Genomic DNA, 24949 nt, shown 5'->3' on the forward strand with positions numbered 1-24949 from the left:
TTATCTCCCAAAGTCCATGTCGCTGTGATTAGTATGGCTCCAGAATTTATCCTGGAAAATGCAGGTGCCATCTACTAATTTACAGAGTTATTGTTCCCATCTATTGTCTGTTTGTGCTTCTGGATGGATTGCAGAAATATTTAAGTCCACAGACTTTGTATTGGGAGTTCTAAAGATTTGTGTGTGTGTGTGTTCACACACATGGGAAAAAGAGTGAGAGTGTGCTCCCGAGGTGGGGAAGGCATACTCGTGCCCTAGCGTGTGTAGGCATCAGAGGACAGCTCCGGGAACCAGTCTTCACCTTTCTCCTTGTTGAGGTGGGGTCTTTCTTTTGAGTCTGCTGCACTGCATATTCTAGGCTAGCTAGTCTAAGAGCTTCCAGAATATTCTCCTCTCTCCAACTCCCATTCCTTATCTCCATGTAGCTGTGCCAACCTTGATGATGCTCACTCCATGCCTCGCACCTATGGTCACACAGCTTTCTATACGGGTTCTAGGGGTGGGACACCAACCTTGACGATGCTCACTCCATGCCTCGCACCTATGGTCACACAGCTTTCTATACGGGTTCTGGGGGTGGGACACCAACCTTGACGATGCTCACTCCATGCCTCGTACCTACGGTCACACAGCTTTCTATACGGGTTCTGGGGGTGGGACACCAACCTTGAATGGCAAGTGCTTCTTTTTAACTCATTTTGAAAATGCACCCACTGTGGAAAAATTTCAAGCGTAACCGAAACAGAAATGAAGTCCCTGGGGCCTGTCACATTCCTCAGTGAGTGCCCAACCCACCCATATCTGCCCCTTCCTCCACATTTTTGTATTATTAAAATAAGATAAAGGTAAGGCTGGAGAAATACTTCAGCAGTTAAGACCAGAATTCTGTTCCCAGAACCCACATTTGACTCCAGTTTTGGGATATCTGGCACCCTCTTCTGGCCGCAATGGGAAACTGCACTCACAGACTCCTACCAGACAGATGCACACAAATACATATAATTAAAGATAAGAGGAAATTTAAAAGAAAAACAATTATAGATGCTACATGATTTATCCATAAAAATGTTCAATTCTGAGGATTTTCCACATTTTTTCTAGAATTTGGAATGCATCTCTAAGTTAGCCCACGGATTGCTCCACCCATGAACCGCATCTTGGAGTTCTGTTAGCCTCCTGATTCTGATGCTGACACAGAGGAAATTTTTAGATGAGTTTGTTTGTATTTAAATACTTGACCAGATCTCTCATTAGTTCTTAGAGGTGTAAAGTCACTCCCTGACCTTCCTGAAAAGTCAGTCACGTCAGCGTAGCTAACCATTTTGTTCTGGTTCTAACCTCCGAGGATGAGGATGACGTCAGTGACAGCCATAAGCCGCCACAGGAGAATATTTTCAGCCATACTGAGTGGAAAACATAACTTTGAGTTGCCCTGGTATATATGTTTTTCATCATCCCTATAGAGAAAAAAATCTGGGAATAAATATTGAATTTTACCATATTCCCTTTTTATTATAGTGGATTTATATATTTATATATTTATTATATAAGCGGATTCCATCATTTTATTTCCTAAGCAGTTAAACACATGCTCATAGATTTTCCTTGCTACAGATTAACCCCATTTTGTTGCAATGAGATTTATATATTTAGAACTTTGCCTCTGTCTATTTTGATTGATTCCTCCATCCCAGTGTGTGTGTGCGTGTATGTGTGTGTATTTTCTTAGCTAGACTATGTTTTTCATTAATTTTTTGAGAATTTCATACAATGAACATTGGTCATATTCACCCTCCCCAGTTCTTTCTGATCTACCTCCTTCCCTGACAACCCAAATTTGTACCCTATTTTCATGTTAGTTTATGCTATCCATATGCTCTTTGGTATATGGGCTTCCACTGGAGCTTGGTTGACCTATGAGGGGCCACACCCTTAGAAAAAATGGATTCTCCCTCTCCCAGTAGCCATCAACTGCCAATAGCTCATCAGTTTGGGTGGGACTTCCTGTTCATCTGTCTGCTCCATGCTGGGATTTTGTCTGGCTCAAACATGCATAGGCCTTGTGTGTGCTGTCCCAACCTGTCTTAGTTAGGGTTTCTATTGCTGTGAAGAGACACCATGGATTACGACAACTCCTATAAAAATACTATTTAGTCGGGGTGGCTCACTTACCGTTTTAGAGGTTCAGTCCATTATCACCATGGGAGGGTGGGGAGCACTGAGGTATGTAGGCAGGTATGGTGTGGAGAAGCAGCTGACAGTTCTACATCTTGCAGACAACAGGAAAACAGTCTGCGACACTGAAGTTTAGGTAAAAGAGACCTCAAAGCCCACACCCACAGGGACACACTTCCTCCAACAAAGCCACACCTGTTCCATCAAGGTCACGCCTAATAGAGGCACTCCTCATGAGTTTATGAGGGCGAATTACATTCAAACCACCACACAATCATGGTGAGTTCAATATATGCAATTACTCTATTGTGTCCAGAAACTACTATCCCCTGTGGTACCGCCTCTGGCTCATATAATCTTCCCTTTTCTCCCACAGTGACCCCTAAGCCTTGGGGGAAAGGGATTGTAGTCTAGGTACCCCAATCTAAGATGAGCATTTTACAATCTCTCATTCTCTGCATTGTGGCCAGTTGTGGCTCTCTGTGCTTGTCTCTGGGGAAGGTTGACAGACAGGCTAATTTTGGTGTCCCGTCCATGTGGGTCAGATGGAAAACTCCACAGTGGGGAATGAAATAGGATCTGGTGAGTCCCAAGGGCAGCTGGATTGTATTTTGAGTTTCAATCTTGAAATGTTTATTTATTTTGAGGTAATCGCTCTGGTAAAGGGGTGACCACCCTTTAGAAATGCCGAGAGAAGTGAATCCTAAAACTGTCTTGTTGAGAAAATTTTGCCTATATTTGAATTGAAATATCAGCAACTCCTGACTCACCTGAAGTCCTACAGTGGAGGAGGACAGAGTCGTGACACCCCACCCCTAGCCAAGGCTGCTGGGGGGAGAGGTCAGCCATCTTTAAGGGTGTGGCCCCTGGTAGTTCAGCCCCACTCTTGTGGAAGACCTCACACCCATGTGGGTGGCACAAATTGGACTAGATGGCTTTGAAAAATATCAATAAGAGGATATGAAGTCTGGGGGTATGGGGGTGGGGGTGCATCTGGAAGAGAAGTGGGGAAAGAGTGTGAGTATGGTATGGAATTCTCAGGGAATTCATTTTTTTAAGAACACTGGATGAAGACTACGTAAGTCACCCCCAGTAACATTCCCTAAAATATTTAATCTACTTTGGTAGTACTTTTGACCATGTAGGCAAAATAATTGTTTTTGTATGTTTTATATCATTCTTGTGTTCTCACTTGGCAGCTTAATTTTAGAAATATTTTTACATTTCCCTCGTGAAGTAATTAGTTTATCTTACCATCTCCTAGTGGATAATTCCCTACAATCTTCTCTTTCATGAACATCTTTATTAAATTTACTCAATTATCATGGTTTTTCCCCTTCATGCTATTGTTCTGTAAGGATGCTCATTCATCATTTTTCCTCCTCGTGCCGTTGTTCTACATGAGTGGTAATTTATATTCGAGGGTATTTTAGGTTCCCTTAGGTTTTAGTTTGGAGTGTTTCCATGTAAAATGTTTTCCTATTAATCTATAATAACAATGTCAGTTAGATCTTCTATCCAAGACTGACTTATAAAGGCAACTTCCTCGAGGGTTCCCAAGCCATGCCTTGAGATGTCACCTTGTGTTGCTGTGATGAAGATATAATGAGTATGACACTGGAGACTGAGTCACAAATCTCTTGTTGCAACTCCAGAGTCACTCTTGGGAAAGATCGCATCATCTCATCCCTGAGAACACACTTGCACGCCTTCCCTCTTTCCCAAGTAGATACCCTGACCTCAGCAGTGGAGTGAGGTGGGCAGAGGGAACAGCTGTCGAATTCGGAGGCATGGATGGGGAGTAGAACCTTCCAGGGTGTGTAAATACACAGGGAATCCAGTTCTCTGTGATGTTCAGAGTTGTGGGGCGCCTCTGTTTCCATCCGCCATGTCAGTCCACATGTAGCGGAGATGGCAGGGGGGATGTCAGTGCATGAGATTGCGCCTGAGGCAGCTGCTTTTCCAGACACCTCAGGGCAGCTGGCAGGAAGGCCGTGTGATTAAGAGGACTACACAGAGGGCTCCTGAAATCGAGGTGGGAATCAAGAAGCACAGCTGGGGATGTGACAGTCAGAAGCAGGGGACGCAGAAAGAGCAAATTGGTTGGAGCTGTGGATGGAGCAGGAGTCAGCTCAGGGCACCTGTGACCAGCCCACAGACGTCAGTTTCATTCCTCAGAGAAGCTCCGTGGCATATAGCATGGAAAAAATGCAACAACTCAGGTAAGTTTGAGTCTAGGACCTGGGTAGATGGCTCAGTGGCTAAGAGAATGGGTTGCCCTTGCAGAGGACCCGTGTTCAGGTCTCAGCATCTGTATAGCAGTTCAAATCCACCTGTAACTCCAGTTCCAGGGATATGATGCCCTCTTATGGCCTTAGAGGGTACTGCACTCATGTGTGCATACACCCCAGCAAACATATGCAATTTTTATTTAAAACTTTGAATCCAACTACATAATATGTAAAATTTTTCTCTAAGTGAATCCAAAATATTATATAAGAAAAATCATATAAGCAAGTTATATAAGTTTATATGAACTTGAAATTTAGTGAAAATATTGTATTTTAACTGATATTTCTCAGTGACATTTATAAAATTCTCAACAATTCTAAATAGACAACAAAAAGAAAAACATTAAAGAAAAGTCTTGGTCAGCCATGTATCTTGGCCTGGGGATTCACTAATTTCAATTTTTCTGGAAATGACAGGAATAGATATTATGAGTGAGAAGTTATGTGGCTTCATCGTGCTAATAGCGCAGTTAAAGACAAAGAAAATCTCCTTTTGTGCATGTCCAACACGGCATAACTGAAAACTGTGGCAAAGTCATGCTGGAAACAGTGTGAACACACAGTAAGAGTTGCATCGTGCCCCCCTAAACCTTCCCCACTACTGGTCCCTTGCCTCCTGAGTAATTTGCCCTTGGCGCCAGTACACAGGAATACAGACATGGTATAAAGACCAAATGTTTCCAGCTGATGAAATGGCTCAGTTGGTGACAGCACCTGCTGCCAAGTCTGATGACCTAAGTTCAAACCTTCCACTTTATGGAAGGAGAGAGTACTGGCTTACAAGTACTGACCTCCACATGAATGCTGTGGCTGCTGTGCATGTGTGCCCATATACACACAAGTGTGCGCGCGCACACACACATACACACACACACACACGAGAGAGAGAAAGAGAAATGCACACACAAGTGCACATACACATGAGAGAGAGAAAGAGAGAGAGAGAGAGAGAGAGAGAGAGAGAGAGAGAGAGAGAGAGAGAGAGAACTGGGAGGGGAGGAGGGAGGTAGGAAGGAAGGAAGGAAGGAAGGGAGCGAGACTGAGACAACCCAAGGTTGCAGGGATGTCCTGAGATAAGGCATGGATGAGCACCACCTGAAACACCTTGGGTTCATGGCACACTTGATTTTGAGTCAGCATTTGGTCACTGGATATTCAGAGACCTCTCCCTGCTGCCCGTTTTCCAACTGGGCTTGAGCGCCAGAGTTTAAGAAGCTTTGATCTGTGACCTGAAGCTGAATTAGAGACTCTCGGGGTTAGTACCAAATTCCCAGTCTCTTCTGGCCTCATGACCAGTGAAGTAGCCAGGGGAGGAGCTTGTTGTCTCTTTCTATGGCTGGGAAAAGACATGATGGATAAAAGGGACCTGGAATGAGAGCTTTCGCTGTGGAAACAGCGTGAGAGCTCCCTGATGGATTGGGGCTTTAAACCTGGCAAAGAAGCAGGAGAGAAGGAGGAAGCTGGGCTGTGTCTTCCCCATTGCTCTAGCTACTGCAGTTGTCAGTTCAGGGCAGTCCTCTGCGGGCTGCTTCTTCCCAGTGCACTTCCCTCACGTCAGGGAGCAGCACACGTCACTGTCGTATGTGGATGGGATGTTGACGTGTTGTTATTGCTCTGCTTTCTTACCAGTTTCGGACAGCGCCCTGTGCATACTGCTCTGTCAACGTCCTGTTACAGAAACTCAGATGTGTTCATCTGAAATGCTGTCAGTGCCCCCATGTCACTGTAGCCAGTTCCCAGATGTGATGTGAAATGCCACGGAGTCCGTTGCTGCTTTCAGAGCCAGGGAAAACAGGAACGTGTGTATAAGGAGGGAAAGACAGCTTCTGCCAGTGAGGTAGCAGCTTCTAGGGCTAAAGGCTCTGGAGCTCTAATGGGCTTCGTTTCCCAATTATGAAAGCCACAGGGCTCCCCTCACTTAACGGTTTAGTTGAAACCCAAGATGAAAACCTCAGGGGTGGGATTCTTTAAATGTCTCTTTTGGGTGAAAATGATGGCGCCTGAGGGAACGAGACAGCTGTGGTTTGTGGTGAGGTTAATTTCACACAGACAGTCTTAACTGCGTGCTATAGCTTTGAATTCTTGCAAGCTCCTGGACTGGAAATTGAGTTTTCGTATATGCGCACGCTTCTTTATTTCGGTACTGTTAGAGGTTTAGGCACTCGGCAGAAATGTCGCCACTTATTTTTCAAAACATTGATCGTCATTATTTAAAGCAAAAATTGCCAGAAATGGGCGACAGGGCCCATGAAATTGTAAGGTAAGTTCCCCATCAGCAAGCTAACAAGGCTGGGAGATTGTCTCTGGCTCACTTGGGGTCCCGGTCACTGTGTTAACTGTCAGCTCACAGTGTCTTCCCAGCGGTTTGGGGGCATCAACAGACTTGAGGACTTGAGGTGTCATTGATGGAGCTGGGGTGGGAATGGACTAGGTGTCACCCTATGGTGCTAGGAGATAGTTAATCCTTGATTTCAGACAAGTGCGGGACTCAAAAATTGACAACATAGCATCTCCTGGAGAGTGGAGCCATCAGTGACGGAGGCTCAGGATCTGGCACTAGCGAGTGAGGCTGCTCTGTTGAAAATGGGGCTGCCAGGGGCTTAGCATGTGTTTCATGTGGTGGGCACGAGACACACTGTTCAAAGTCCACTTCCTTTCTCATGGATAAGACCTAATGGTCTTCCCTACCTAAGTCCGATGTTTTCTTTCACAGTGTGGATTGAAGGAACAATGGAATTGGGATTCCAAGTCTGTCAAGAGAGGCTGGGAGGTGACTCAGTGGGAAGGATGTTTGCCTAGCAGACACAAAGTCCTGGGTTTGATCCCCCCAAAGCCCATAAGCAGGGTATGATTGTGCACACCTGTAATCCTAGCACTCAAGAGGCTTAGGCAGGAGGATCAGATGTTCAGAGTCTTCTTTGATTCTATGGGATACACAGGCAGCTGGGGCTCCATAACCCCTGTCTAAAACAAACAAGCAACCAAGTAAGCAAAGCAAAATACCGATCAGGTTTCCCCTCAGCCCACCACTGGATCCCACAAATTTTGTGTTTCTCAACTGAGATGGTGGATAGATGCCAAAAAAATAGATTAACCTCATTTCCCACTCGAGACGGTGGATTTGAGAGCAGCAGCAGGGAGCAGAAGTAGAAAAAGTTGGTTTAGAAGATGGAGCCTCTTCAGTCACCTCAGAAGCAAGCCACAGAGAAATCACAGAGCCAGAAGCTTTACTAACTCTGCTGTTTCCACAGTTTGTGGCCTGTGCAGTGTCACTTTCAGGCTTCTCCGAATGTGGCCGACTCCTCGGGCCTTTGCTGTTGGTTTATCTCCGTAGCCTTCTCCTCTTCCAGCCTACGCTGTGCAGAAGAAAGTCTATAGGCAGCCACTGTCTCCTTGGGTGGGTGTCATTGCTATTCTGGACCCACTCTGTCCCTTGTCCCCTTTAGGATACTTGTGGTTTGTAGACAAGGGTTCTGTGGTTTGGTTAGAAACTATGACTCTCATAGGTAGAATCAGAGGGTCCTGGAATCCTCGAGACCCCTGACATGTCTTGTCCCATTTTCTTCTTTCTCTTGCTTCTACTCCCATTTCTCCTCCTCTTCGTGTTTTTCTCCTTCCCCCACCCACACCCAGCTCTTGCTGTTTGCCAGTAATGAGCTTCCAGTCTGAGATTCAGAGCCTTTCCAGCTACAGAGCCATTACAAAAGCAAAATACGACTTCAGCATAAGGCAGACAACGAACCCAGACTCAGCCAGTTTCATTACAGAATGATTTTGTTTCCTCTTGGAGTGCAGATGGATCAATGAAAATTAGAAAAGATATTCCCATGTGGTTTTATGCCATCAAATTCATTCCCTGAGGAAATTACGAAGTGTTCCTCAAACTGAAGAAGCAGCCAAACCATGGCGTTTTCTTTTATCTTCCAAATTCAAGTACCTTTCTTAGAAGCCATGTAGTTACTGTGTGAAAAAAGATTTTAAAAAAAAAAAAACCTTGCCTTAATGAAAATGAAGGACAATTTCTTTTAAAAAAGATTCTTATTACATTTGGATGTATGGGGGTGGCACTTGCATGCGTGTGTGGTGTGTGTGTGTGTGTGTGTGTGTGTGTGTGTGTTTGTAGAGGTCAAAGGACAGCTTCAAGAAGTCAGTTCTCTCCTTCTACCATGAGTGTTCCAAGAACTGAACTCAGGTCTTCACACTTGTAGGGAAGAGACTTATCCCTGAGCCACCTGAGTCCCCTGCCTTCCCATATCTGCCCCTCCCCATCTCCTTTTTTTACAGCACAGCACTGCAATCCAGAGCTTCAAACAGGCTCATCAACCCCTACAATTGAGGCCCAGCCCAGCCCTCTTTTTGTTAATTTAAAGATAACGATGTCACTGCTTTCATGTAGGTGTTTGGTTTTTTGAACAGAGCTCTAACTTGTGGCTGTTGAGTTAAATTTGGCCCTTGGGTAGCCATGAACATTCATCAGAACATGCAACATGGTGGCCTGCCTCATGCAGAGGCAGGCTGTAGTCTTAGTAACAGAAGCCAGAGGCCTTTAAGCGTCTGACGCTAAGAGTTATCGAATGTTTGCCCCACTCTTTGGAGGGGGAAGCTTTGCCCACTCGCTCACTTGCAGTTTAGTTTGAACCAGGAATAAAAAATATCTCAGTGCATCAGTCAGCCTGCACATCTGAGAGCTCAGAAAAGCCTCTGTTCAAATTCCGCCTCTGTGTGGAACAGCCCTAACCTGCGTCACCTGAGCAAGTCATTGTAACCACAGGACATTTCCACAGTGAACGGAGACACCACTTGGAAAAGGAAGTCTCTCATCACATGAGATAGCAACCGAGAACGCAGCACATTGCTGGGCACGCAGGGAACAAGAATGCCATTTGCTCTACCCAAATTTAGGAGTAAGTCATACGTGAACACATGGGGTTTTCTGTCTGAACAAATGTCTGCTCATACAGCAGAAAATTCTCGGTCACTCCAGCACGTTCCTGCCTTTTATCCTAAGTCTATGGGGAAGAAACCCCTTTTTTCCTACTTGACCGTTTGGGTCCAAGCCAGAGGTTCTTACCATGAACTTTCTGGTTCATTTTCTTTGTAATAAGCAAAGAAATACTTACTTATTTTGAAACAGGAGATGTTATAGCCCAGGCTGACCTGGAATGCCCCACATAGTTGGGGAAGATCCCTAACTTGAGAACTTCCCGCCCCTACCTCACAAGTGCTGGATTTAGAGGCAAGCACTGCTATGCCTGGTTGTTAATGTGGTACAGGGGGTTCAAACCCACATCTCCAGCCTCCCTCATTCATCTTAGACTGAGCTCTCAGGCTAGCTTTAAGCGAGAATTCTCATGGCTGTACTAACACCAACAACTTCCAGTGAACAACAGGAAAGTCACGTTTCAGAAATCGCCTTCCTGTCTTGCATTTTCACTTCTATAAAATCAATCTCCTGCCTCCACTCAGGGCCTCAGAGGCCAGACCTCCAGAGGATGCTCAGCCTCCAAGAGATATTGGCCAGAGGCCTTGCTGGAGGATGTGTAAAATTCTCTGTGAGAAAGAGCCATGCCCTTGTTAGCGGCATCCGAACAAGCCGGAGACGCGGGCTGATTTCATTTCCTACTGTGCTCTATGTGGAATCTTCTAGCATCGATGCCAAGCAGCCTGCTTGTTTCCTGTCAGTTCTGTCCAGTTGGGATGAGAGCATTTCCCCACACGCCTGTCCATCTATGTCAGGCAGAAGCCATTAATCCATCCAGACTGGAGAGAGATGTCTGGTATTAATACATTTTTGTTTCCCGGCATTCATTTAAACATGCCACGGATAATCAAAATAGTCCCAGGAGGTGGGCTGCAGGATGGTGTCATTATCCTCAATTACAGACAAGTGAAAACGCCACGTGATGAAGCAGAGGGGTGCAGCTGACAGCGATGCCATAAATACTCGGGGTCCCCAGCACGAGATGAATGCTGGGCATGGGTAGCCGGGGTTGCCACACGCAGGAAGATGTCACATCACCGTTCATATGCGGCCACCAGTTCGAGCTTGGCTATCACTTTCTTTGACCCCCTTTTATCCTGTTCTTCCTCCTCTTTCAGCCCACCTGCCATCTTGCCTTTCCCTCCATTTTCCTTCTTTCCCCTCCCAGTCCTCCCATGTTGTAAGCTGGCTGCTTTGTTTGTTTTGCAATGAAGTAGGATGAACTCTGATGGTTAACCTTGACTGAATCGGGAATCTGGAACTTTCAAGGAGACAGACTCTACATGCATCCCGTCTCTTCCTTCAGTTGATGCCAGCAGTGTCTTTGCGTCTTGGTCCAATCCTTGCAGTGGCTGGCTGAGTTTTTGGGAATTGTTCTTGGTCTGCCGTGTACTGTCAATGTCTGTGTCTCAGGGAGCCGCTGAGGTCTCACTTAGCCTGCTCTCTTGGTCCACTCTGTGTAGTCACAGAGTATGCTTTAGAGTTCCTCTCTTGGTCCTCTCTGCAGGAAACCCTCCTGTTGGCTGGCTAGATAAGCTGAGGCAGTTGGGGGAGAGGCTCTGGGTTCTGCTCCACTATGGAGGGTCTAGAGAGGGGGGTGTCTTGCCAGGTGGCTGGTCCTTCCTCTCCTGGTCCTCTCTGTATTGTAGCAGGTTTCAGAGTTCCACTGAGGTTGCAGGCAAGGGTCCAATGGATGGGGTGGGTATTAGGGCAACCTACCTTAGAATGGGTAGTTTTAATGTGACTTGAGGTTAAGTCCCATTGTACCAATTGGTCTTGAGTTATAGAGTCAACTCTAAGAGACACCAGATCATCTGATTTTTCCTTTAATGAATAGAACAGAGCAGGATGGAACAGACAACCCCAGGGTGGAGTCACCCCAGTAGTGAAGTGCCCTGCTCCATGAAACATGTGCTCCAGCCCGTGTCTGTGAGAGCGGGCACTGTGTCTGTCTGTAATTCAAAATTATTTCTTATGGTGGGCTGTCATCAGAACTTAAAAACCGCCATTTTCAATTGTTATTAGCAAAGAAGGTGTGCAGATAGACACCCAGGGGAAACTGGAAAACCTCCCTCTGCTCGGAGAGAAGCCCAACTGGGCTATTATTAGACTCTAGTAGGGCAGAAGCAGGCCTGCCAAGTGATCCTGCCCTGTCAAATGTCTCCCTATTTATAGAAGCACTTTTGAGCCTCTGAGAAACTGAGTCTAACTTCCCTGTCTCCCCTAGACAGTGTCACGGTTTCAAATTATTAAATTGCGTTTCTTAAAAATATCCTTTTAGTTCTGCCTCTTCCTTCTCCAGTCAGCCTATGCCAACCCTTCCTTAGACAGGGCAACTTAAGAGAGCATTGCTCACACTTCAGGAGAAAATGTGTCCCAGTCTGTGATCTACCAATGCTCTGGAAATCCCTGTGGGACCAAAGACTGAAAACGTAGCAATGCTTCCTGTAAGAAGGATGGGGTGGGCTTTATTAGACAATAAGCACCCAACAGTCTATGATGTTTGGTGGTTTCTACAGACATCAGACCAACTCAGCACCTGTGATATATGTCAGTTCATATGCTGGCAAAACACAGAGGCCTATCAAGAAGCCAGGAAGCCATGCCCCCTTCTTCTCCACCACCCTCACTCTTTCTTCCCCCTTTCTCTTCCCTTCCCCCTCCCTCCCTCTCTCACCTTTCCCTTATTCCTTCCTTACTCTTTCTTCCCCGCTCTCTCTTCTCAATTCTTCTCTCTTCCCTTCCCTCCTGTTTTCTCCCCTCCCCTCCCTTTCCTGGTTAATAATCTTATGTCCTTAAGGCTGCTCTTTCTGAGGGTCATCTGTGAGCTGCTGTAGGGACCCAAGAGGAAAGGAGCAGTGAGATCAAAGAGGGAAGAGTCAGCCCAGGGACGTTGCATCCAGCAGAGGACTGGACCCAACCAGGGGATGATCAGAAGGGCCCGCAGAGCTATGCCTACTGCATTCATCAGGCATACAGTCACCTTTCCTGTGCTGGAGCTCAAAGCTGGCAGGATGGTCTTCCAAAGAGAAACCAGATTGGGTTGCAAAAACCAGCTTGAGTTCTCAGTAGGTTATCAACCTGAAGGCTGAAGGTGGAAGACAAAGAGAGTATGTTAAGTCTTTCCTGCATAGCATCACTAACTAAACTCTGATACAGCACTCCTTCTCCGACCATGTCTATTAACTGACATGGATGGAGAAAGCCTACATTGCTGGACACCACGGGCATGTGTCCTGGACACTTTCTGCAACCAGCTTAAGTCGGGCAGCTCTTGAGCCAGGTCGCAGATGGCTGCCAGCACCGGTACATTTGGAGTGGCTGTGGCTGACTGGATGGTACAAAATGAGTGGTTGGAAAGGCAGGGTGACAGGTTCACCCACCTGTGTAGGGGAGTTGCAGGCTGTTCCACCAGCTCTTCCAAAATGTGTGTACAATTACCCTAGACACCATCAAACTCCTTCACCTAGCTTCCCCCAGGCAACACAAGCATGCAGGAGTGGGGTGGTAAGAATCCAAAAACAAAGGGGCTCTATGGATGACAGTCACGGCCTGGAAGTACCTCAGATAGGTGGGGCAAGGAGACGCACAATTTCCTGAAGTGATGAAGCAGAAGTGGGTCAGGATGAGACTCAGGCAAATTCAAAGAGAGAGTTCAGCCACTTACAAGCAAGGGAGCCCTGATTCAGGGTAGATGCAGTTCTGGAAGACTTTAGTTTTTCTGTACTGCAGTAAAGAAAGCTTAGGATAGCAGATAGAAAAGAACGAAGTCAATAGCCACACACACCCCAAAAGTAATGTGGTAAGGAAAACGACAGGTGTCTTACCAAAGGACTCACAAGGATGCTATCTCTGCGACAGACTGCAGACTGCGTGAGCCAAGGCTCAGAACAAGAGACCTAGCTGCTCAGTTGAAGGGGGGGGGGTTGCTAGTAGATGAACAGACCTTAGCTGCACAGGTATGTGAGGCTCACAGCCCAGCATCAACCATTAATGCCCATGAGGCTAGGGGAAAAAGTTGCATAGAACCGAGGTAGGAGAATTGTTTTAAAATACATTTCTTTGTGACTTATTAGAGGTAAATAATTTCTCTACCTTGAAGATGGATGATACAAAGAAGTCCCACACGAGCTCAGAATTGAGTATAATAAAGGATTATTTATTTAGGGGTAGACTGATAGATCACAGTTCGCTGCATGAACAGGCAACAGGAACTGAATCCAGCAACTGGAAGAGAGAGAGAACATGCACATGCATTTTACATCAGCATTTATAGTTTAAGAGGCCACGACCAAGTGGGCGGATAACTTAAAGGCTTCTGGCTATAAGACTTCCTATAGCATGGCCTATGTTGTTTCTGTATGAATTTGGTTATGTGCAGTTGCACATGGGTTGGACTCACATGTTTGTCCATGCATGTTGGAGGGCAGGGGTCAGCCTCCAGTGTCTACCTCTGTTTCTCTGCATCTTATTTTATTTATTGCTTTGCAACAGGGTCTTTTTCTGTTTCTGGTTCTGCCCATTTGGTTAGACTAGCTGACCAGCAGGCCCAGGAACCCACCTCACCATCCACAGCTGGAATTACAAATCCACACCATCATGCCTGGTGATTTTACATGGGTTTGGGGATGAAAACTCAGGTCCTCATTTTTGCATAGTGTGAGCTTTACAGATGAGCCATCTCTCCAGCCCCATATACATGGTTCATAGACCAAGAGCCTAAGATGCAATGGTTTTAAGGACTGAGAACATGGGGAGTTAGAACGGGGGTGGGGACTAAGAAGGGAATGGGGACGGACAGGGGTAGAAGGGTAGGATGGGAGCGGGAGGTTCTGCTCACACTATCTCGCACCATTCAGTAATGTCTGTTTAGACAGGAATGGTGGATCACTGAGTGTTCTGTGCTCATGTAACAGTTTCCACTAGCTGGATCAAAGCCAAGCAGTCTGTGGTGTTCCATAGGTTGCTGACACACTGCATGGTAACCAGAGGTTTTAGGGGAAAAAAAAAGGCTCCAGACAGCTCCAAGAAGCTAGACTTGCCCGTCCATTCTTACACAGCTAAAAAACTGGTAACACAAACAGAAAAGGAGGTGCAGTCAGTGTGGCTACATTGGGGAGAGAAACAGATAATAGGATCCAATCACCCTACATGGTCTGTGGGCTTAGGCAGAGGAGGGATTGGGGTGGGAGGCAAGAGGTAAGCATGTGAAAAGTGCTGGTCAAGGTGTGACTCCACCCTTGTCAGCTCAGGAGAGGTTCTTATTGGTTGGTTGGGAGAAGAGGGTGGTTCTCCATGGGTGAAAATGTTCTCCTCTTAAATGTGGCCTTGCAGTCATGGACAATTGTCCCCAATTGTGAAGGGTGTCTGTCCCAAAGGTTCTCCCTCTCTAGGCGACTCCAAGATGACTCTACAGCAAGGTTGGGGACAATGTCTTGTCTCTGTTCCTTCAGCCAAAGAAAGAGATGGACCTGAAGGACGATCTGTCAGGCTTTCTTTCTGTCTCCAATCAAGGAGTGGATGCTCTTTAGCTGAAGCAGCTTCCCAAGTGCCTGTTTGCCCATCTCACCCTGAACAGACACCTCAACGTGACCTGTGATTTAGCACTGAAACCGCCCCTTGATTCCCACAGGACTCCTTTAGGCTCCACACACCTTTCCCTTTGTCTCATCTCTGCTTCCTTGCCTCCCCACTTCTTTCTTTCTCTGCTCCACTGTCATTTCACAAGATGCTTCATTGACTTTTCTTCAGAGCACGCTGAGACTTCTATAATAATAATACCGTTTTTGAGAATTTCAGACATTAGTATTGTATTTATATCATTTTCTTCCTACCTCTACCTGCTTCAGTTTCTTCGCTCTTCCTCAATTCCCTTTCAAATTTATGACTTCTTAAATTATTGTTACAGAGACACAAATACAACCTTCTGCGGGTTCATTTAGTGTTGCTTGTATACAGGACTGATTGCTTGAAACCAGATAATCTGTTGGGGAATCATGCCTGGAGAAGGCCAAATCTGCCTCTCTCCCATCTGACACAGAGAGGTCTGTGTGAAGGGCAGGTATAGACGCAAGTCAGGTTCAGCTGCATTTGTTGGAGGAAGATTGTGGACAACTCTGTCCACAGGGTTTAGATTCCCCGTGAGACCCTCATTGTGTTCTGTCTGTTTCCTCGGCTGTTGTGTGTTGTGTTGACTGGACAAAGGGCAGTTATGTCAACTTCACAGGAAAGGTGAGTGCGGACTATAGCGCGCATTGCATAAACAGCGAGGGGCAGAGTGCCAGCAGCCTGAGCTGTGACTCCCTTCCTGAACAAGAGAGCTCAAGAGAGAGTGAATGAGCACTACTGGGGGAGAGGGGCAGGTGCAGAGGCACACACCAGGTAGAAGTGGTTGAGGGCTTTGCTCAGACATTGAGGGGTGTCACCAGTGGGCATTGGACCATGACATCTCCCCAAGATGACTGTCTAGTGCATGGAGTAAACATCCTCACCTCCACTGGGCACAGAAAACTCCAACCCAGCTGCTCAGTGCCTCTGCCTGAGCTGACACGGACAGCTACATCCAAAACAGACTCCGCATTTCCTCATTCGCTCTCCATCTTCCCAGAGCAGAAACAGAGTTTAATATCTGCAGGCGCCTGCGAGGGTTTCCTCAAATCCTCCTCATCGGCTTTTAAGATTCCTTGGCCATTCTTTGCCTTCCAGCCAGCTCTACAGCTACCCCGCACCTTGTTAATTAACTCTAATTACGCAGAGTTAATAGCTAGTGCCACCCTGCCCCACCTCCCCTCCTTCAGCCGTGGGCTGTTGTGGTCCCTCTGAAGAGCCCTGTGTGGCATCTCTATGTGATGAACTCGGTGGCACCTTGTTCTTCCGGTCCTAGGACCTGTTGTGTAGTTTGCTTCTCTGTCTTCTGATCCCATCAGAAACTTCTCAGCGACGGTGGCTTTCTGATTCACCACCTGATCACCAGAGCCTGGCACAGCTTTCTCTGTATATTAAGGCATTCAAACTATCTGCCAGATAAATAATTACTAGGCCTGGCCATTTTAAGGGGGATTTTAAAATATTATTTTTATTCTTGACAATTTCATACACATATACAATGGAACATGAGCATGTCTATCCCTACCCCGTTTTCCCTTCTAACTCCTCTGAAATTCCCCGTCATGACTCCTCCCAACTTCATCTCTTTTGTGTGTGTGTGTGTCTAGCATGTGTGTACAGGTGCCCACATAGGCCAGAAGAGGGTTTTGGTGAAATTATGTACAGTTGTGAACTATACAACATGGATGGTGGGGACCAAACTCAGGTCCCCTGAAAGAGCGAGAAGTGGCCTTAACCACTGAGATACCTCTCCATTATCCCCCACTTTTTCTGGTAACACACCAAGTCCAGTTCATGCTGCTCTGAGGTGTATGGGCGTGAGGCTATCTTCTGGAATGTGGATCAATGTGCCAATGGCTACAGAGGAAGAAGAATTATTCCCCTTCCCACCCCAGTAGTTTCTAGTGGCCAACAACTCAGCATATGACGGCTTGGAGAGCACCTCCTTCATCTATGCCAGAATTTTGGTTGGACTGATCTTGTAGAGGTGACCACAGCTGGAGTGAGCTCATGGCATGATACCCATGTCAAGTTCAGCATTTGCATTTCATGCCCTCCTCTACATCTGGCTTTTACTGCATGATGCTGTAGGTTAAAACCAAGCTCCTCTTTTATTGCAGGCTGAATTTTGTTTCATACATCCCGTCATCAAATATCAGCTTAAGTACCTAATACCATGCTGAGGTAGTATGCTCAGGATCCTGGCATCATTGTATGAATTCTATAAAAAGATAAACAATTTTGGCATGAATTAATTACTATAAAGATGATTAATATGCCTGTTTGCTAAATAATTTAGAAAAATTGTTTATATTTCAATAATGGTGGCCTGGGAGAGAATATAGGAAAAGCAGTCGGAGAGAACTATTGGTAGCTTTTATTTGATGAGCTAAACATTGCTTATTGCTGAAGTGAGAGGAAGCAGGGAGCTTTATCCGTGGGATGCAGAGTCTTGACTCACAGTCGTCTGTATGGTCACCGATAGCTGGTCCAGAGACAGCTAAATTCGATGCGTTCCCTGGAAGTCAAAGGTGGTTTGGGTGATCTGGACAAGAAGATGCAACCCACTGGCTGAGCTGTGCTTTTGATGGCATCCTGAAATGTCACCAGATCCCAGCACTCTTTGCACAAGTCTTTGAGTGTGCATTGTTTAAACAGCAGAAGTGATAAACTGAGAGGTCAAGCCCCAAACCCACGCCGCCTTGGTTTGAACTCCAACTCCACCATCTCAGAGACGTGTGGTCTAGGGGATTTGAGTTTCAATGCCATTGTCATGCACTGTCTGGGTAAATAGTCTGACTTGGGCAGATGTCAGCTCTGGCTATGGTTGTCAAATGTGCTAGATTAGGCGCTGTGTGACGTGGAGTGACAATGAAAGCTGAACTCCCTTCTCCTGCTCATCTTTACTGTGGAATCTGTTCTGAGCCCTCTGCAGACAAAGGGGCCTGACCCATTATTAAATGTTTCCCAGAGTTCCTTGCAGATTGGCTTTTGGCTATATTTGACCAGCATAAGGTTCAGATGAGAAGTTGGAAGTGAGAGGCCATATCCCTTTATCTGTGTTGTGTTAAAGAGCATAGAAGCCAGGCAACAGAATGTTCAAAAACAAAATGCACTAACTGGGAAGATGGCTCAGTTGGTAAGAGCACTTGTACAATCCTATGTGTTGACAGAGGTTTCTGTTCCGCCAGGTCCCACATCCGTTTAGTTCCAAATAAACACACAGAGTCCTACATCAATTATAAACTGATTGGCCTATTAGCCCAGGCTTCTTATTAACTCTTATAACTTATATTAGCCCATAATTCTTGTCTGTGTTAGCCACCTGGCTTGGTACCTTTTATCAACGAGGCAGTCACATCTTGCTACCTCTGTGTCTGGGTGACAGCTGCAGACTGACTCTTTCCTCTTCCCAGAATTCTCCTGTTCTCATTGCCCTGCCTCTACTTCCTGCCTGGCTACTGGCCAATCAGCATTTTATTAAACATAATACAAGTGACAGGATAAAAAAAAACATTGTCCCACAGCACATATGGACACGAGTTCAAATCCTGACCCAACTCTTGTAAAACGCTAGGTGTGGAGGAGAGTACAGACAGCAGGATTGCTGTAGCTCAGTGCCCCCCTGCCCAGAAAAGCTCTAGGTTCAGTGAGAGATCCTGTATCAAGGGAAGAAGGTGGAGACTGATAGCGAAGGACCCAGCCTTATGATGTAGCCTCTGTAGACCCGTACACAGTCACACATTGTCTTAGTTAAGGCTTCTGCTGCTGTGATGAAAACAATGACCAAAAGCAAGTGGTGGATGAGTTTGCTTACATTTCCATATCACAGTTTATCATCAGAAGCAGAAGCTGATGCAGAGGCCATAGAGGGGCGCTGCTTACTGGCTTGCTCCTCATGGCTTGCTCAATCTACTTTGTTATAAAGCTCAGAACCACCAGCCCAGGGTTGGCCCCACCCACAATGGACTGGGCTCTCCCACATCAATTACTGATTAAGGAAATGCCTTACAGGCTTGCCTACACTATAGAGGTATTTTCTTGACTGAGGCTACGTCCATTCTGATGACTCAAGCTGGTACCAAGTTGTCACAAAAACTAGCATGCACATACATACACAGCACTCATGTATACAATAAATAAAAAAATAAAATAAAATAAAACCAGAATGCTTTCAGGAACCAGTTCCCCAGGGAAAGATCTCATCACAGAAATGGGAATGACTCTGAATACAGAGTGGACCCATGAGGGGCTTATGATCACACAGCATGGGGAAGCAGCAGCAAAAACAGCATTGGTAACCAAAGGCAAACAGGTTAAGTTGATTTAACAGGGTTCCTGGGAAAAGCTAGAGCCAAGAGAAAGGGGGGAAGAATTTGTTTGACAATGTGGGTTGTCAGAAGTCAGGGTCAGGACCTTCCGTCTAAGGTGACCTAGGCCAGATTCTTCTGGCAATAGGCAATGCAATGCCACCAAGATGGAGGCTGGTAGTGGTGGGGGAGGGGAGAGGAGAGGTTATATATAGGGCCTGACAAAGCTGAGTGTGCAGCTGAGGTGAAGGACTTTGTCAACAGTTCCAGGAGCAGACAGGTCTCTCCTGCGCTACGTGTTCTCTGCAAACAGCTTCTCCTCAGGATCTCAGGCCCCCGACAGCCATCCCTGTCCTGGCTGCTGCCCTCCTGTTAGGAATGAGACTAACACAGATGACAATGGGAGAGTAAGGGACACGGTCCTGAGGATCAGTACCATTCTATTCTAACCCAACTGGGCTTGAAGATGTAGATGTCATAGTCAAATCTATCCAAATTCCTATTTGGTTGGATCGTCTGCACTTGCCATAGTGAGCGTCCTAACACCTTGTCTGGTAATTGTCTAAGGACAATCTGAGTTAATATACAGCAACCAACTTTCTCTCTGGAGTCCTGCAGCTAGATTCTTATTACCAGTGTATACCATGCTGCTAGGACCTAGAGTGTGGCTGTGAACATTCAAACATAGCCTTCTGACCATTAGCTTAATAGGAAGTAGGGGATTTGTTTTTATTAATGCTGACTTTTTCTGTACATGTTCCAAAATGTTATTTTTCCTGGATATATGAGTCTCTTCTCCTGGTTAATGTGTGCCCTGAAGCTAATTAAATATCCCACCCACTTATTAATGCAATAAATCATTTCATTTCGATAGCTAAATGTTAAGCCATTGGTGGTTTTTGTTTGTTTGTTTTCTTATGAAACCTTCCCAGGCAGGGGGATTTCTCTAAGCAGTGATATTAACTGTGCCGCTGTTGAAGGACCATCAATCACTCTTTGCATTCTGGTTCCTCATCTTCTTTTTCTGCATTTACCTGTGACCATGTAGTTTGTCTTCTGAAATGGTTGCCCCTGTCTCAGCCACTTACCAGCCCCCAAAGCCTGCATGCGACAGGGTCAATATTCATCGTTTTTTGCCTTGTTTTATGTGCACATGTGTGTGTATATTGTGTATATAAATGAGTTTGTACATGTGTGCACATGCATGAGAGAGAGACACATAGCCAAAGAGACAGAGACAGGTGAGAGAGGGACAGAGACAGAGAGACAGAGAGATCAAGACAGAAAAAGCCAGTACACACGCTGTGAAAGCCATGGTTAACCTTGAAGATCATGCCTTAGACACTGTCCACCTTATTGGTTTACAAAGCATCTCTCATTTTTACCTAGAAATCACTGATTGGGCTAGACTGGCTGGCCAGTGGCCCAAGAATTCACTTTCTTTATCACCCTGGTGCTAATATTACATATGCAAGCCTGTTTTCAAAGGTTTATTCCTTTGCTTACTTTACCTATGTGTATAAGTGCATGCCTGTGTGGGTTTATGTGTAGCATGTACGTGAAGGAACCAGTGGAGGTCAGAAGAGAGCATTGGCTCCCCTGGAGCTGGAGTTAGAGGTGGTTACGCAGCACCACACAGGTGCTAGGATCTAAACACAAGTCCTCTGCAAGGCTACTAAACACTCTTAGAACCCTGTCTCCCACCTCATTTTGTTGCTTTTAATGTGGGTTCTAGACATTGAACTCAGATCTTTATGGTAATGTGGCAAGCACTTCATTTTAACTGAGTCATTTCCCTAGCACCCAAAGCGCACTGGTTTCGGGATTCTTTTCAAATCTTTCATGGCTGATAAAAGTGACTTCACAGTCACACTGGGAGGAGAAGTAGCATGTGTCTCTGTGTTGTGGAGGCGCATGCATGCTTTGTCATGACCACATGCAATGGTCTTCTGATGTCATATCATCAGACTGAAGTTGCTGTGGAAACAATAGCCATATTTCCAACCATTGCAGGGAGGAGATTCTGTGGTCACAGCTATCATCAGCCCGGAGATTGTTGGGAAATACTCAAGTAGCCTTAAGTCAGGAACTTTTGCTACCTCAGTGCTCAGGCTAAAGTAGTCTATTTTGTACAGTGACCACCAAGAATGACCATGCGGGCCAGGCTGAAGGCTGAGCAATGTTGCTGTTTTATAGAGATTTGGGATTTCCTCCTCATATTTCTTACATACTGTTTAACACTGTATAAAGCCATGGTTTTTTTTTTTGTAATGAAACATGTTTAGGCCACATTAATATTAACAGAAAGAGCACTGCTGCTAAAATTGAAACCCCTCTTTTTCTCTTTCGTCATTCTTATTAGTTCTTTGAGAATTTTGTATGGTTCCTTTTAGTCTTATTTACTCTCCTTCCCCAACTCCTTTTGGTTTTTAAGCTCATCAGTCCGTTTGGGCTACCCCTATATGTGGGTGAGTGGTTGTCCCTGAAACATGCTCAACCTGCCAGGAGGGGCACCCTTAAAGAAAGCTGATTCTTGTAGCCAAGTATGAGCTGAACAGGATGGGCCGCTGCAGAGGCTGGGATGGGTGAGAGGGGACTGAGAGAAAGGTAAGCCCTAGATGGAGAGTGAAGGCCATGCATAGGATGACTGACATTCACCACTCACAGATAAGCCACATGTTCTCTGGGTTTACAGGTGATGTCAAGCAGAGACAAACTCAAACCAAAAGTCTGAGCTGGTACATGGGACAAGATCTGGTGGAGAAGGGTCAAAGGCAGAGAGCAGGGGCCCTTATAAGAATTCTCGAGTAGGACAGTGGGTGACTGCCTTGTGTGAACTCTTTCTGGTACTAAAGACAACAGTATGGCTTCCATTCAAATAACCAAGAAGATGGTGGACTGTTGATGACAAGGTAGCATGTCACTGACTTCTTAGTGGGAAGCCACCAGTCCAGAGATGGGAATAGAATTCGGTTGCAAATGAAATCAGGATGAAACAAACAAGAGATCACTGGTGGCTGCTGCTCTGGAATGATGACACATTGTTTCAGTCTTTGTGGCTCTTCCATTGGATGAGCTCTTCCTGGGTCGTTGCCACACGTGGCTGCTCAGTGTGGTGATCTGTTGGAAAGAAGGGGATTTAAAAGCTTAGGTTTTGCCCTTGAAATGGTGTGATGTACTACAACCTGTAATGTGCTACAAAAATGGACCAAGTTTTGGCTTTCCTTTGGAGGAGCTTTGAGTGATTTAGAGAGGTATTTCTTTTGAGAAATTGAGGCCTTGGTACCATGGTGATGGTGCCTTTGGTCCGCTTAGCCCCTTTTAGCACTTGGTGACACCTGGAGAGTGGGGACTGCATTGCCTGCTCCTGAGTGAACGCTGGGTCTCCATCCTAATGCACACAGGTTGTTTCCACCCTCCACGGCCAGCAGCGGTGTGTGCCTCCGGCACTGGGAACAGACGTCAGGCAGGGTTTGTTTCTGTGTGCATTTGACACAGGACTTACTCTAAAGTGGACGGGCCCTGACTCTCCTTTCCTTTCTTTTTCTAAGGATCTTCTTAAGAAGTGCTACTCTGCCAAAGCGACCTATCTGTTCCAGCAGGATAAATTCTACGATGTCAGCTACGACACGGGAGACAAATCCATCCAGTGCAGCAGGAGACCCGACGCCTTCAAGTTCTGGATGACCTGGAAGGCCTTGGGCACCTTAGGGCTGGAGGAGAGAGTTAACCGTGCCCTTGCTCTGTCTAGGTATGTGCAGGCAAATGTGCGTGTGTGCATGCATGCAGACATGTTTGCATGTGTGAGTGTGAGTGTTAGAAAATAGCATTGGGGCCGGGCGGTGGTGGCGCACGCCTTTAATCCCAGCACTCGGGAGGCAGAGGCAGGTGGATCTCTGTGAGTTCGAGGCCAGCCTGGTCTACAAGAGCTAGTCCCGGGACAGGCTCCAAAACCACAGAGAAACCCTGTCTCGAAAAACCAAAAAAAAAAAAAAAAGCATTGGTAGATTCTATACATAATCTTTGCTTCTGAGTTCCTTTTTGCACGCAGTAAGCATTTCTTTAGTGCCTACCATGTCTTAGAAGCTTGTGCAGAGAAGTCCTCTACCCTCTCTTCACGCCACTAAGGGACACATGCAGGTGAGAGAGCAGGATAAATTAAACACGGTAGAAATTCTTGAAAAGCCTGAGTGGTGGTGTTTACCTGTAACCATAGCATCCAGGAGGCGGAGGCAGCTGGATGGTGGTGTTTACCTGTAACCTTAGCATTCAGGAGGCGGAGGCAGCTGGATGGTGGTGTTTACCTGTAACCATAGCATCCAGGAGGCGGAGGCAGCTGGAGTTCTGGGAGTTCAAGACCAGCTATGGCTTTACAGAAAGGTCCTGCCTCAAAAATGAATAAACAAATTTAATTATGTACTTTCAAAATTAGTCTTCACAAATATAGATTTTTTTTCTCAAATAAATTAAAACTTTTTCATCCTATGTTTTATCTGTCAGAGGAACCTGATGACACTGATGTGCGGTGGGTCTCACCTCCTCCTGGCCTATTGTTAAGCACAGAAGAAGGACAAACCAGTTCAATTTTAGTTTTTTGTTTTTATTTGAGACATAGTTTCACTATATACCTCTGCCTGCCCTGAAACTCAATATGTAGGCCAAGCTGGTCTTGAACTTAGAGATCTACCTTCTTTGACCAACCCAGTGCTGGGATTAAAGGCTTTCACCACCCTGTCAGGCGGGACAAGTCAATTCAAAACTAGTGGTACCATTTACCTGCTGTGTAGCTTGGAAAAGTATGTGAACTCACTGCACCTCAGTTCTAATCCAGCAACATGACAATAATGGAAATTCTTTCAAATATCTTTTAAAAGCATTTATTTATTTTTATTATATGTGTATGAATGTTTGCCTACATGTATGCATATGCACCATGTGTGTGCAGTGTCCAGAGAGACCATTCAACCTCAAGGGGCAGGAAGTACCCTCTACCAGAACAGGTAAAGAATTGGCCTCAGCATTTGGAGAAAGCTGGAGTCAGTAATTCAGGTGATTGCTCTGTAAGAAGTATTTTAGTGGGCTAGAAAGGTGGCTCAGGAAGCTGGGAAGGTGGCTCAAGGGCCTAGAGAGGTGGCTCAGCAGGTAAGAGCACTGACTGCTCTTCCAAAAGACCCAAGTCTGTTCCAGCACCAGCATGGCAGCTCAAAAACTCAACAACTCTAGTACCAGGGAATCTGACACCTTCTTCTGGTCTCTGAAGGAACCAGGAACACGTGATAAACAGACACGCGTGCAGGTGAAACACCTATACACATTTAATAACAAAAGAATAAAGAAGAATTAGCTAGTGCCTCTTAATATTATAGTGTGTTACTATGGGTGTGTTCAACCCAAACACAGTTCTTAGCACAGAGGATCAGAAAGAATTCACTTTGAGCCAAAACTTAGTGACTATCACTTTGCAACACAGATGAAGTTTGTGCTATATAACTCACAGAACAAGTGCAGTCAAAAAGAAAGCTGTAAGTCAAAGCATTTACTGGTGGGAATCACAGGTAGGCAGAGTCTAGCAGTCGGTGAAACCC

The 24949-nt window shown here is 45.9% G+C and overlaps 1 protein-coding gene across 1 annotated transcript in view; it reads left to right on the forward strand.

Moving 5' to 3' along the window:
• The window catches only part of Gadl1 (glutamate decarboxylase like 1), a 171537-nt gene that overhangs the window by 84293 nt on the left and 62295 nt on the right, over positions 1-24949 (forward strand). The window contains exon 12 of the mRNA XM_050126562.1: positions 22916-23115. Within this exon, the coding sequence (XP_049982519.1) occupies positions 22916-23115 (200 nt within the window). The remainder of the gene's footprint in view (positions 1-22915; positions 23116-24949) is intronic.

Source organism: Alexandromys fortis, unplaced genomic scaffold (assembly GCF_014885135.2).
Source record: "Alexandromys fortis isolate MF-2015 unplaced genomic scaffold, M_Fortis_MF-2015_v1.1 scaffold_269, whole genome shotgun sequence".
Taxonomy (NCBI): Eukaryota; Metazoa; Chordata; class Mammalia; order Rodentia; family Cricetidae; genus Alexandromys; species Alexandromys fortis.